General features: G+C 54.3%; 1 protein-coding gene across 1 annotated transcript; it reads left to right on the top strand.

Moving 5' to 3' along the window:
* Positions 1-164: 164 nt before the first annotated feature.
* LOC133350109 (POU domain, class 4, transcription factor 3-like) lies at positions 165-9,180 on the top strand. The gene is made up of 2 exons (XM_061564132.1): positions 165-272; positions 7,969-9,180. Exons 1-2 carry the CDS (start codon positions 165-167, stop codon positions 8,980-8,982), a joined length of 1,122 nt encoding a protein of 373 aa, XP_061420116.1. The 3' UTR covers positions 8,983-9,180.
* Positions 9,181-15,882: the final 6,702 nt, after the last annotated feature.

Raw genomic sequence — 15,882 nt, forward strand, 5'->3', positions numbered from 1 at the left:
CTCTGCTCCCCGCGCTCCCTGCCCCGTCTCGCGAGACTTGGCCCCCAGTCAGGTGAGATTTGGGGTGGGGGGGGTGATGATTTGTGGGGGGTGGGGGGGATGCAGGGGAGGGGCTGGCTCCGCGCTCCCAGCCCGCGAGCCTCTCCTGCTCGCCACTCTGCGCGATGCTGTCCATGAGCGCGGTGTCCGCTAAGCAGGGCGGCTTCAGCCTGCAGGGCGCCCTGCCTGCGGGGAGCGACGCCCTGCGCCGCGCCTGCATCGCTCACAGCGCCGTACGTGAGCTCGGCGCATGCACGCGCTCACTCACCCACTCACCCACTCGCGTCTCACTCACCCATTCACTCACCCACCCACGTCTCACTCACTCCCGTTTCACTCACTCACCCACACACCCACTCACTCCCGTCTCATTCACCCACTCACTCACTCGCGTCTCACTCACCCACTCACCCACTCACTCACTCACCCACTTACCCACTCACTCACCCATTCACCCACTCACCCACTCCCGTCTCACTCACTCCCGTGTCACTCACCCACTCACTCACTCCCATCTCACTCACTCCCGTCTCACTCACCCACTCACTCCCGTCTCACTCACTCACCCCCGTCTCACTCACTCACTCCCATCTCACTCACCCACTCACTCACTCACTCCCATCTCACTCACCCACTCACTCACTCCCGTCTCACTCACTCACTCCCATCTCACTCACCCACTCACTCACTCACTCCCATCTCACTCACCCACTCACTCGCTCCCGTCTCACTCACTCACCCACTCACCCCCGTCTCACTCACTCACTCCCGTCTCACTCACCCACTCACTCCCGTCTCACTCACTCACCCACTCACTCACCCACTCACTCACTCCCGTCTCACTCACTCACCCACTCACCCACCCACTCACCCACTCACTCACTCCCGTCTCACTCACTCACCCACTCACCCACTCACTCACCCACTCCCTCACTCCTGTCTCACTCACTCCTGTCTCACTCACTCCCGTCTCACTCACTCACTCCCGTCTCACTCACTCACCCACTCACTCACCCACTCCCGTCTCACTCACTCACCCACTCCCGTCTCACTCACTCACTCTCGTCTCACCCACTCACTCACTCACTCACCCACTCCCGTCTCACTCACTCACTCCCGTCTCACTCACTCACTCAACCACTCACTCACCCACTCCCGTCTCACTCACTCACCCACTCCCGTCTCACTCACTCACTCACTCTCGTCTCACCCACTCACTCACCACTCACTCACTCCCGTCTCACTCACTCCCGTCTCACTCACTCACTCACCCACTCACTCACCCACTCCCGTCTCACTCACTCACCCACTCCCGTCTCACTCACTCACTCTCGTCTCACCCACTCACTCACTCACTCACCCACTCCCGTCTCACTCACTCACTCCCGTCTCACTCACTCACTCACCACTCACTCACTCACTCCCGTCTCATTCACTCACTCACCACTCACTCGCTCACTCACTCCCGTCTCACTCACTCACTCTCGTCTCACTCACTCACTCACCCACTCACTCGCTCACTCACCCACTCACTCACTCCCGTCTCACTCACTCACCCACTCACTCACTCCCGTCTCACTCACTCACTCACTCCCGTCTCACTCACTCACTCCCGTCTCACTCACTCACTCACCACTCACTCACTCCCGTCTCATTCACTCACTCACCACTCACTCGCTCACTCACTCCCGTCTCACTCACTCACTCTCGTCTCACTCACTCACTCACCCACTCACTCGCTCACTCACCCACTCACTCACTCACTCCCGTCTCACTCACTCACCCACTCACTCACTCCCGTCTCACTCACTTACTCACTCCCGTCTCACTCACCCACTCCCGTCTCACTCACTCACCCACTCCCGTCTCACTCACTCACTCTCGTCTCACCCACTCACTCACTCACCCACTCCCGTCTCACTCACTCACTCCCGTCTCACTCACTCACTCACCACTCACTCACTCACTCCCGTCTCATTCACTCACTCACCACTCACTCGCTCACTCACTCCCGTCTCACTCACTCACTCTCGTCTCACTCACTCACTCACTCACTCGCTCACTCACCCACTCACTCACTCCCGTCTCACTCACTCACTCACTCCCGTCTCACTCACTCACTCCCGTCTCATTCACTCACTCACCACTCACTCGCTCACTCACTCCCGTCTCACTCACTCTCGTCTCACTCACTCACTCACCACTCACTCACTCACTCACTCACCCACTCACTCACTCCCGTCTCACTCACTCACCCACTCACTCACTCCCGTCTCACTCACTCACTCACTCCCGTCTCACTCACTCACTCCCGTCTCATTCACTCACTCACCACTCACTCGCTCACTCACTCCCGTCTCACTCACTCACTCTCGTCTCACTCACTCACTCACCACTCACTCACTCACCCACTCACTCACTCCCGTCTCACTCACTCACTCACCCACTCACTCACTCCCGTCTCACTCACTCACTCCCGTCTCACTCACTCACTCCTGTCCCACACACTGGCCAACACTCATCTCACGGCATTCCCAACAACACGCGCACACACACAAATCCTCACACACACAGACTCACACACACACACACAAACTCTCACACACAGACTTTCACACACACAGACTTTCACACACACACAGACTCTCACACATACAGACTCACACACACACAGACTCTCACACACACAGACTCACACACACAGATTCACACACACAGAGACTCACACACACACAGACTCTCACTCACACACACACAGACTCACGCACACAGACTCACACACAGACTCACACACACAGACTCACACACACACAGACTCTCACACACACAGACTCACACACACAGACACACACACAGACTCACACACACACAGACTCACACACACAGAGACTCACACACAAAGACTCTCACACACACAGACTCACACACACACAGACTTACACACACACAGACTCACACCCACACAGACTCACAGACTCACACACACACAGACTCTCACTCACACACACAGACTCACACACACACAGACTTACACACACACAGACTCACACCCACACATACTCACAGACCCACAGACTCACACACACCCAGACTTTCACTCACACACACAGACTCACACACACAGACTCACACACACAGACTCACACACACACAGACTCGCACTCACACACACAGACTCACACAGACACAGACTCTCACTCAGACACACAGACTCTCACTCACACACACAGACTCACACACACAGACTCACACACACACACAGACTCTCACACACACAGACTCACACACACACACATACTCACACACACACAGACTCTCTCACACACACACACAGACTCTCACACACACCCAGACTCAGACACACACAGACTCTCACACACACAGATTCACACACACACAGACTCTCACACACACAGACTCACACACACACAGACTCTCACACACACACACTCACACTCTTACAGACTCTCACACACACAGACTCACACACACACAGACTCACACACACACAGACTCTCACACACACACACTCTTACAGACTCTCACGCACGCCCCTGCGTGCATGCTCGCACACTCGTGCAGATTCGCGCAGAATCCCCACGCACCACGCTCTAGCACGGGCACTCTCGCGCAGCGTACACGTCACGTACACGCGCGCACGGCCACTCTCTCTCACACACACACTCACTTAGAAACACACACACTCACACGCACCCTCACGAAGGAGCGCACACACACACACACTTACGCACACTCACGCAGTAACAGACGGACACGTACACTCACGCACACGCACTCTCACTCACGCACACGCACACGTACACTCACTCACACGCACACTCACGTGCACGCAAGCACTCGACAACCCAAATACGAAAGTGATTTATGCAATCACACACATACGACACAAGTACAAAGACAAAGATCCCCCGTATAGCCTTAACAGACTGTAAGTGCTGTTAGCGAGCACCTATGAAGGCGGGAACGGTACACGAGGGGGTGGATGGCCAACACCACGCCCGACCGCCTTTGTCTCCCCAGTGGCGATGTTTACACACCGCACCGGGTACTCATTTCAGGCTGAGTCGACCTAGGGGAGGCCCAGGACCGGTTCAGATAATCGTTACTGGCGGTAAAATTTCGATTTAAAGCTTTCGTGACTGCAGGTATTCATCTTCTTGGTTCTTTCGGTAAAGTCACGTAGAAGGGAAATAATAAAATAATAAATATAAAACACGGTGTTGGCCGTGAGCGGGAATCGAACTCGGCTCCGGGTTTGTAGCGCAGTGCGCTAATCGCTACACACCCGCTTCCCACGACACAAGTACACACACGTACACACACGTACACACACAGCACACACGACACAAGTACACACACGTACACACACACAGCACACACGACACAAGTACAAAGACAAAGATCCCCCGTATAGCCTTAACAGAAGTACACACACGTACACACACACACAGCACACACGACACAAGTACACACACGTACACATACACAGCACACACGACACAAGTACACACACACACAGCACACGCGACACAAGTACACACACGTAAACACACAGCACACACGACACAAGTACACACACGTACACACACAGCACACGCGACACAAGTACACACACGTACACACACACACAGCACACACGACACAAGTACACACACGTACACACACACAGCACACACGACACAAGTACACACACGTACACACACAGCACACACGACACAAGTACACACACGTACACACACAGCACACACGACACAACTACACACACGTACACACACACACACAGCACACACGACACAAGTACACACACGTACACACACACACAGCACACACGACACAAGTACACACACGTACACACACAGAGCACACACGACACAAGTACACACACGTACACACACGTACACACACAGCACACACGACACAAGTACACACACGTACACACACACACAGCACACACGACACAAGTACACACACGTACACACACACAGCACACACGACAAAAGTACACACACGTACACACACACACACAGCACACACGACACAAGTACACACACGTACACACACACACAGCACACACGACACAAGTACACACACGTACACACACACAGCACACACGACACAAGTACACACACGTACACACACACACAGCACACACGACACAAGTACACACACGTACACACACGTACACACAGCACACACGACACAAGTACACACACGTACACACACACAGCACACACGACACAAGTACACACACGTACACACACAGCACACACGACACAAGTACACACACGACACAAGTACACACACGTACACACACACACAGCACACACGACACAAGTACACACACAGCACACACGACGCAAGTACACACACGTACACACACAGCACACACGATACAAGTACACACACAGCACACACACACACACAGCACACACGACACAAGTACACACACGTACACACACACAGCACACACAACACAAGTACACACACGTACACACACACAGCACACACGACACAAGTACACACACGTACACACACACACAGCACACACGACACAAGTACACACACGACACAAGTACACACACGTACACACACACAGCACACACGACACAAGTACACACACGTACACACACAGCACACACGATACAAGTACACACACGACACAAGTACACACACGTACACACACACACAGCACACACGACACTTTAGAAGTACACACACAGCACACACGACACAAGTACACACACGTACACACACAGCACACACGATACAAGTACACACACAGCACACACACACACAGCACACACGACACAAGTACACACACGTACACACACACAGCGCACACAACACAAGTACACACACGTACACACACACAGCACACACGACACAAGTACACACACGTACACACACACACAGCACACACGACACAAGTACACACACGACACAAGTACACACACGTACACACACACACAGCACACACGACACAAGTACACACACAGCACACACGACACAAGTACACACACGTACACACACAGCACACACGATACAAGTACACACACAGCACACACACACACAGCACACACGACACAAGTACACACACGTACACACACACAGCACACACAACACAAGTACACACACAGCACACACACAGCACACACACGACACAAGTACACACACGTACACACACACAGCACACACGACACAAGTACATACACAGGTGTTCACTCTCGTGCAACGCAACCACGCTTCGGAAAGTACGCAAAAGGGCACTCACACGTGTACTCACACTCACACGTGTACTCACACTCGTGCTCACACTCGCACGCGTACTCACACACGTACTCGCACGTGTACTCACACTCGCACGTGTACTCACACACACGTACTCACACACACGTACTCACACTCACACGTTTACTCACACTCACACGTTAAATCACACTCACACGTGTACTCACACACGTACTCACACGTGTACTCACACTCGCACGTGTACTCACACTCGCACGTGTACTCACACACACGTACTCACACACACGTACTCACACTCACACGTGTACTCACACGTGCTCACACTCACACGTGTACTCACACTCACACGTGTGTACAACAGGATGCCCTCGTGTAGCCTTAACCGACTGTTGGGACAAGCGCTGTTAGCGAGCACCTCTGAAACGCCGGCACGGCACACGGGTGGCCAGTGCCACGCGCGACCGCCTTTGTCTCTCGAGTGGCGACGTGAAGGCATCGCACCTGGCCGAGTCGACCCATGGACCGGTCGAGTCGACCCATGGACCGGTCTAGTCGACCCAGGGACCGGTCGAGTCGACCCAGGGACCGGTTCAGACAATCGTCGCCGCTGTTGGTAGCCGTGAGCGGAAATGGAACTCGGGACGCCGGGATCGTAGCGCGGTGCGCTCACGGACCCACCACCGCTCCCCCAGACATCCACACAGGCGCGGCGCACGCACATAGAGACAAAGATACCCCCCTCCGACCCCCCAATATATATTTTTTAAAAGACTGAGCAAGTGTTAGGGAGCACCTATTAAGGCCAGAACGGCGCACAAGGATGTGGTGTTGACGAGAACGAGGCCCGGCCACATTTGTCTCCGCAGTGCTGATATTTACGCACAACAGCTGGTGTTCATTTTAAGGCCGAGCCGACCTAGGGGAGACCCAAGAACGGTTCACATATTCGCCACTGTTATTGGTCGCGAGCGAGAATCGAACTCAAGTCGCCGTGATCGTAGCGCAGTGCACTAATCACTGCGCCGCCGTTCCCCACACGCACGTGTAGACACACACACACGTGTAGACACACACACACACGTGTAGACACACACACACAGTGTAGACACACACACAGTGTAGACACACACACACACCTGTAGACACACACACACACCTGTAGACACACACACAGTGTAGACACACACACAGTGTAGACACACACACACCTGTAGACACACACACACAGTGTAGACACACACACAGTGTAGACACACACACGTGTAGACACACACACGTGTAGACACATACACACACCTGTAGACACACGCACATACACACGTGTAGACTCACGCACACACACACACCTGTAGACACACACACCTGTAGACACACGCACACGCACACGTGTAGATGCACGCGCGCACGCACGCGCGCTAATGTTGTTTCCGTGTTGGCGGCGGTCGCGGACACGCGCGTTCGAGTCCCGCGTGGCCTCGCTCCAATTTTCATGAGAAGGAGGAGGAGGAGGTGGAGAAGGAGGAGGAGGAGGTGGAGGAGAGGAGGAGGCGAGGAGGAGGAGGCCTCTTCCTTTCCGCGTGTCGGAGTGGCGCGGAGCGGGCAGGGCGCCGCCACTCCACCCAATTCCCCGCAGAGTCGAGCGCGGCTGTTTATTTGCAGCTCCAGGGCGAGATCCTGGCTGGCCTGGAGGGAAACGCGCTTCTCGCAGCCGCCGACTCAGCAGCAGCAGCCGCGGTCGGCAAGAGGCAGCAGCAGCACCCGCATCATCATCAGCATCATCATCAGCACCATCAGCAGCAGCAGCATCATCATCAGCAGCAACACCATCACCACCTGCTCCCCGCCTTCAAGGGCGACTCCGCCGCAGCCGCCGCCGCGTTCAGCGCCGCCGTGATGAACACCGCGGTGCCGTGCTCCGCCTCCTCCTCCTCCGCGCACGGCTCCGTGCTGGGCTCGCACCACCACCACCATCACCACCACCACCACGGCCACCAGGCACTGGACGGGGACCTCCTGGACCACCTCCCGCACGGACTCTCCTCTCTCTCCGGCGGCATCGGAGGTGCCGACTCGGCGGCGGCGCACATCCCCGGGATGGGCCACATGCACCCGGCGGCCATGGGACTGGGGGTCCCGCACGGGATGGGCCCCCACCACGGGGGCATGGGGGGAGGCATGGGCGACATCGACACGGACCCGCGCGAGCTGGAGGCGTTCGCGGAGCGCTTCAAGCAGCGGCGCATCAAGCTAGGCGTGACGCAGGCCGACGTGGGCTCGGCGCTGGGCAACCTCAAGATCCCGGGCGTGGGCTCGTTGAGCCAGAGCACCATCTGTCGCTTCGAGTCGCTCACGCTGTCGCACAACAACATGATCGCGCTCAAGCCCATCCTGCAGGCGTGGCTCGAGGAGGCCGAGAAGGCGGCGCGCGGCCGTCAGCTCAAGCCTGAGCTGTTCAGCGGCAGCGGCGGCGGCGAGCGGAGGCGCAAGCGCACGGCCATCGCGGGGCCCGAGCGACGCTCCCTGGAGGCCTACTTCGCCGTGCAGCCGCGGCCCTCGTCCGAGAAGATCGCGGCCATCGCCGAGAAGCTGGACCTCAAGAAGAACGTGGTGCGCGTGTGGTTCTGCAACCAGAGACAGAAGCAGAAGCGAATGAAGTTCGCCGCGTCGCACTGAGTGGGCGCCGTGCCCTGGGGGCAGGGGGGGCGGTGGCGGCGGCGCCCCGGGGGCTTCGCCCACGTTGACATTTGGTGATGATGGCACAAGGTAACCCGACTCCCTCCACCGCGCTCCCACGGCGACTCCCGTCGTCGCACGGCGAGAGAGGCTCGCGGCGCGGGGTTGGAGGGACGGCGCGAGAAGGGCGGCGCTGGTCGATGGCGAGTGGAGTTGATGCAGGTGGTGACCGTGGTGGTGGTGACCGTGGTGGTGGTGGTGATTTGCCGAGTTTATGTTGGTGGTGGTGGTGGTTGCGGTTAAGAGGATTGTGGAGGTATTGGTGAGTGATTAAGTTCATGGATGTGACATTGATGGTGGTGGTGGTGGTGTTCATAGTCGCGGTCGTGATTCCATCGTTGATATTGCTGATGGTGCGATCTATCTGACGGTGGCTATGATGATTGTGATTGCGTTGGTTAAGGAATTGCGGTGATAATTGGTGTTGGTGATTGGCGATTGGTAACCGTTATCGGTTTTGGTTGAATTTACGGCGATTGCGATGACTGTGGTTACGTTGGCGAACACTGGCGGAGCCAGTGGGGGGTGGAGGGGGGGGGTGACACGTGCCCCCCAATGATCCGATCGAACTCCCTCATTTCGATCGGGTCTTTGGGGTTTATTAGTAATCAATCGGCATTTTGCGACCCCCACTGCCACTGTGTAGCATATTATTACGTGCCAGGGACTCTATGAGATGATAGGACAATAGTTCGATCCATAATTGGCGATAAGTAACGGCAAAGCAGTAACACAGAATTGTGCGCAGTTGCGTGTCCAGTCCACGACTTCCCTGAAGGCATCAACACCTTCAGCGAGCGCGATGCCGATCACACAACGCGGTTCGAATTCGACCCTCGATCGATGGCTGCGCCATCGCCGCACACGCGTCGAATAGAAAGAAAGGGACAAGTCCTGACTTACTAACAACTCCTCACTTACTAACAACTCCTCACTTACTAACAACTTCTCTATCATGTTTCATTCCTGGAGGGGTTGCCCCCCCCCCTATCTGAAAGTCCTGGCTCCGCTATTGTTGGCGGCGGTGTTGATTGTCGAGTTGATTGCGTCTCTCGTGCGTTGGGCTTACTGATGATGATGGTGGTGATGGTGGTGGTGGTGATGGTGGTGATGCTGAATAGGTTCACGATGCTTGTGATTGCGTTGGTGGTCGTGTCTGTTCTTGGCGGCGACGACGTGGACGATGAGAGGTGATGATGACAGCAGCGGTGGTGATGCTGGTGGCCGTGACGGTGGTGCTTGCGATGTGTGCGGTGATGATGAGGCTGACGGGGTCCAGGCTGACAGCTTGACGTGGCAATGGCCTTGCCAGCTGATGGCACTGGAGGACGAGGAGGATGGTGATGATGATGATGGCACGGAGGTTGCTGGAAGCAGTCGACTCGGTGAGGTTGACGTTGCTATCAGTGAAACTCGCTCATAAGGTTCGTGGTGATGGTGGAGTCGATGGTAGCGGCAGTGAACGAACCAGCCCCCCATTCCCTCTTCCCCCCCCCCCCTCACTGCATGCCGGGCCCCCCTAAGCCCCCCAAAACCGGCCCGTACCCCCCAACCCCTTCCCCCTCCTCTCTGCATGCTCCACTGTTCTCTGTCCGGATGTTTTGTGCAATAAGTGGTACCCACTGACTAATACTAATCATTCTGTAATTTACCGCGGCCGTTTTCTAAATATACGAGATCTATATTGAACACGAGTATGGCAAGTCTGTGGTGGTGGGGGGCAGAGGGGGTACGGGGGGGGGGTAGCGCCCACCCCCCCTCGCTCCATCTCAGGCATGGTTGGATGGGATGATAGCAGTGGGGGGGGGATGTCGCGAACGGAACGCGACGCGGCTGCGCAGCGTTCGGCACGTCGCGAACGCTGAACGAAATATCGCGACAGCAGCGAAGGTTCGGGGTCAGAGGGGAAGGGGAGAGAGCGAGGAGGGGTACAGGGGGGCCCAAGGGACTCATGGGCGAGGAGGGGGGGGGTTCTAGACGAGGGAGGGGGGCCCTTGGAGCACGTGGGAGTGGGGGGAGGGGTCCTTGGCGCGTCTGTTCGCGATCCCCGCGCGCGAAGACGCGAACGGTCGCGACAGTAGTCGCGTTCGTGAGCGCGACTGCTGCGGATACACGCCTCTACGGTCACGTGTACTCACGGCTGTGCCACGTGTACTCGCACCTGTGTATGGCCACGTGTACATGGAAACACCTTGTTGTATGATCGAGTGCTCACACGTGTGTGTGTGTGTACGCGTACACACCTGTAGTCACGTGTTCACACGCTTGTATACGTGTGTAGAGTGTGCACTGCACCACACACACACAGATTGTCGTGTACCACTCTCCGTCAATGTTCACTCTCAGCACCGACCTTCACCACCACCACTATCACCATCACCACCACTATCACCACCACCATTACCACCGTCATCACCATCGTCGCCATCACTATCACACTCCGAAACTCAGTCTCCCTTTCAAACTAAGCGTGGTGGAAATTCCACATTCCATATGGTTTGGGCGAATCTATCCATGGAACACCCACTGTTGACATTCCACAAATCGGTACTATTTATCGGTACTATTTATCGGTACTATTTATCGGTACTATTTATTGGTACTATTGATCGATCGGAGAGAACATATCCATGGAACACCCACTGTTGACTTCCCACAAATCGCTACTATTTATGGGTAACATTTATTGGTACTATTTATCGACCTGAGAGAGATGATGGGCAGTCGATCGCTTAACCCGGAATTGTAACCCTGTTACTGCAATTACCAGTATGGTCGTGTGTACAGTACTTCTTAATATAAAATCATCATCGCCATGGTCAATCCACCGCTGGATGAATGCCTCACCCAAGGCGCCGCCTCTCACGACCCCGCGATGGTAACAATCCACCCAGCCACCGGCACGATAAGATCACTCCGTCTCCTCCCGTACGTGTCCCGTTCATTACAAACATCTATATATAAACACGCGCGCGCGTGTGTGTGTGCGCGCGTGTATAGATGAATCTAGCGTTACCATTGTTTTAACTCCGTGATTCTTTGTGAACACGCCGCGGGTGACGAGTGACACAACAGAGAGAGAGAGCCGGTGCCGAACTTCTACATTAACCGTGTGCGCCGGTCGGGGTGATGCACAAGATGGGACAAGATCCACTCCGCCACCACCACAAGATCCACACCACCACCACAAGATCCACTCCAACACCACCACAAGATCCACACCACCACTACGACCACCACAAGATCCACACCACCACCACCACCACCACCACATGATCCACACCACCACCACAAGATCCACACCACCACCACAAGATCCACACCACCACTACCACCACCACATGATCCACACCACCACCACAAGATACACACCACCACCACAAGATCCACACCACCACCACAAGATCCACACCACCACCACAAGATCCACACCACCACCACCACAAGATCCACACCATCACCACAAGATACACACCACCACCACAAGATCCACACCACCACCACAAGATACACACCACCACCACAAGATCCACACCACCACCACAAGATCCACACCACCACCACAAGATACACACCACCACCACAAGATCCACACCACCACCACCACAAGATCCACACCACCACCACAAGATCCACACCACCACCACCACCACAAGATCCACACCACCACCACCACCACTACCACCACCACCACATGATCCACCACCACCACGGGCATCGACACCAAGGTCTCCCGCCGTAGCCTATAGAGCGGGGCTGTAAGGGACAAAGTGCTGCTCGTGGGCCGCCTTCGTCTCGCGAGTGGCGGCGTTGGCTGCTCACCGCACCGGGTCCCATCCGAGGCCGAGTCGTTACCGAGGGGAGCCCCAGGACCGGTTCAGATGATCCATCACTGGGGTTGGCCGTGAGCGGGAATCGAACTCGGGTTCGTAGCGCGGCGCGATAAACCGCTACGCTACCGCTCCCCACGTAAATAAATAGAAAGAAAACAAAGATCCCCCGTATAGCCTTAATAGACTATAGGGGCAAGTGCTGTTAACGAGCACCTATGAAGGCCCGAACGGTACACGAGGGGGTGGGTGGCCAGCACCACGCCCGACCGCCTTTGTTTCCCCAGTGGCGATGTTTACACACCGCACCAGGTACTCATTTGAGGCTGAGTCGACCTAGGGGAGGCTCTGCACCGGTTCAGATAATCGTCACCGGCGTTGGCCCTGAGCGGGAATCGAACCCGGATCACGGGTTCATAGCACAGCGCGCTAACCGCTACACCACCGCCCCCTACACAAATGAATACACAGACAGAACCACACGCGCATAGGAGGCGACGTTTCAGGCCAATGGCCTTTTTTATTATTATCAGAGAGCGAAATGAGATGTACCTGTTTAAATTCAGCTTGGACCACGCTCTTCGTCAATACGTCCAGGAGCTCGATGGCAATGTGGAGGTCTCCTGCCACGCCGACGACACAGAGAGAGAGAGTTTGCGTGTCGCCGTTCCTCTTGCTCCGTTGCAGGAGCGCAGGCTACGGTGGTTCACTGTCGTCCACTCGTGTGGGCTGCGTGGCCACAATCAACGAAGGGTCCATACTCTTTGGTTCTTTCGGTGAAGTCACGTAAGTAGAAAAAAGAAAATTAAAAAAATATATAATATACTCTTTGGTTCTTTCGGCAAAGTCACGTAGGTGAAAAAATAAAGCATAAGAATAAAAATAAAAAATAGAAATAACTAAATTAAATCACGACGTTTCGGAAGCAACACAAGCTTCCGTCGTCAGGTGGGACAACCACAGCAATAAACAAAATTGTTGTCTCAATAAACAAAATTGCTGTGGTTGTCCCGCCTGATGACGGAAGCTTGTGTTGCTTCCGAAACGTCGTGATTTTATTTAGTTATTTCTATATATTTTTTATTCTTATTTTTTCACCTACGTGACTTTACCGAAAGAACCAAAGAGTATGGATCCCTGCAGTCACGAAAACTTCAAATCTAGAAAAAAAATAATCAATCACGACGTTTTGATCGCAACACAGCTGGTTCAGCACTTCCACTGCTGGATATTTTTTTTCCGCCTGAGGTCGACCGCTTGTGTTGCGATCGAAACGTCGTGAGAAATGATTTTTGGTCTTATTTTCTTTTTTCTACCTACGTGACTTTACCGAAAGAACCAAAGAGTATGGATTCCTGCAGTCACGAAAGCTTCAAATCAAGAAGGGTCTTTAGTGAAAACTTACATTTGTAAGGCGCATTTCATCCGTAGATCCCATTGGAAAGTGAGGAATGAACAGAAGCTGAGGGGTAAGCGGCCAGAACTCGCGGTGACAAAGGCCAGTTGATAGGGTTGAGTTTGCGAGATAGGCTTACGTATCGCTTCGAGTCTCCGTGTGCCAGTGTCGTTTCAAGTGGCACGGCCACAATCCCACCGCCGTGGCTCGTGTCGTCTTCAACGTCCCGTCCAACGAAGGAGCTGCTGCACATCGCCGTGGGCCTGCAGGCCGACCATCCTCTCGAGGCGCGAGGAGGCCGCGGGGCCGTGGCGCCGTGGGGCCGCGGGGCCTCCCGACTGTGTGTGTGTGTGTGTCAGGGCGCGGTCCGATACGAAGAGAACGAGAGTGAGATGTCACACAGATCGTAGCCGGTGCTGCTGCTGCTGCTCACGTAGCGGTGCACAATCACAGACGACGACAACAACGACAACAACAACAACGCCGATGTGTTGTGGCCTTAAAAAGGAAAAGTATGTAGTAGGCGACGTTTCGGGTAACGGTCCTTGTGCGGGCAATGCCCCTTAAAGCTTCGGCATGCTCTGAATCGGGGATCCGTTGCCGGAAACGTCGCCACCTCTGTCGTGCAGCGCGTTCCTTCACAGGTGGCCACACGCGGTCTTCACGGCACTGGGAGGTTGCCGGCGTGCGGGACGAGGCGCGCTGAGCCACGCCGACGGTTTGCGGGATGACGAAATCAAGTTCAAGTTCAAGTTAATGTATTAGGTATATCCCTGTGAGCCATTCGGCTCTTGAATCGGGTGCAACCGCAACAAACAAAAAACAAAAACATGAACAAAAAACATCTTAAAGTGAATATGTGACTAAGTGCAAACAGAAAATCCAAGAAAAGACAGCAAAATATTGCAGAAAAAAACACCGTACACCAACGCTGTGTGCAAAAATCCCAGTGGGATGCAAGTCAAACAACAACAACAACAACCACAAGACAACTTAGATTAAGGCCATCAGTCTAACTCTGTACTACAACAAACAAACATGGCTAAATGTGGGACCTCTACTCTTGGATTCTCTCGCCTACAACAGCAGTTTTCTGTTGCTGTGGTTGTCCCACCTGATGACAATTGCTTGTGTTGCGATCGAATCGTCGTGATCTGTTAGTTTTCGACCCACATTACTTTACCGAAATAACCAAAGAGTATGGGTTCCTGCAGTCACGAAAACTTCAATTTAAGATTATGGGACCTTTCTTTGGCGCTTTTCAAAATAAATAAGAAATCAGTTTGACCCTTTCTGGCGGCGAGATCGGTGTTAAGATCTGGCGTGGATCAATCAGTTTCAAAGGCAATGCATATGTATAATCATTATTATATCACAGTGTCACTAAAAAAATTGTTCCTGGGTAGTAAGTGTTATTTTCTAATTGTGTATGCCTCAAAAGTACAGAAAATGGCTTTTATTCCCCACAAACTTTGCTTTTGTGGCCAGGACATTGATATTTTGAAATTTACCTATTTTCGATAAGAAAACGTGTGCGTTTGTGTCATTCCTTCACGTAAAATCCTGGTCACAAAATAGAAGTTTGGGTGAAATAATACGCATTTACTACACTTT

The sequence above is a fragment of the Lethenteron reissneri genome, chromosome 32 (assembly GCF_015708825.2).
Source record: "Lethenteron reissneri isolate LAM-NWPU_2019-01 chromosome 32, ASM1570882v1, whole genome shotgun sequence".
Classification (NCBI taxonomy): domain Eukaryota; kingdom Metazoa; phylum Chordata; class Hyperoartia; order Petromyzontiformes; family Petromyzontidae; genus Lethenteron; species Lethenteron reissneri.

What these genes read in the sequence shown, in the direction of transcription:
- LOC133350109 (XM_061564132.1), top strand. Translation starts at nt 165, where the DNA reads ATGCTGTCCATGAGCGCGGTGTCCGCTAAGCAGGGCGGCTTCAGCCTG. An exon ending in CCTGCATCGCTCACAGCGCC is followed by an intron (nt 273 to 7,968) that starts GTACGTGAGCTC and finishes GTTTATTTGCAG; the next exon opens with CTCCAGGGCGAGATCCTGGC.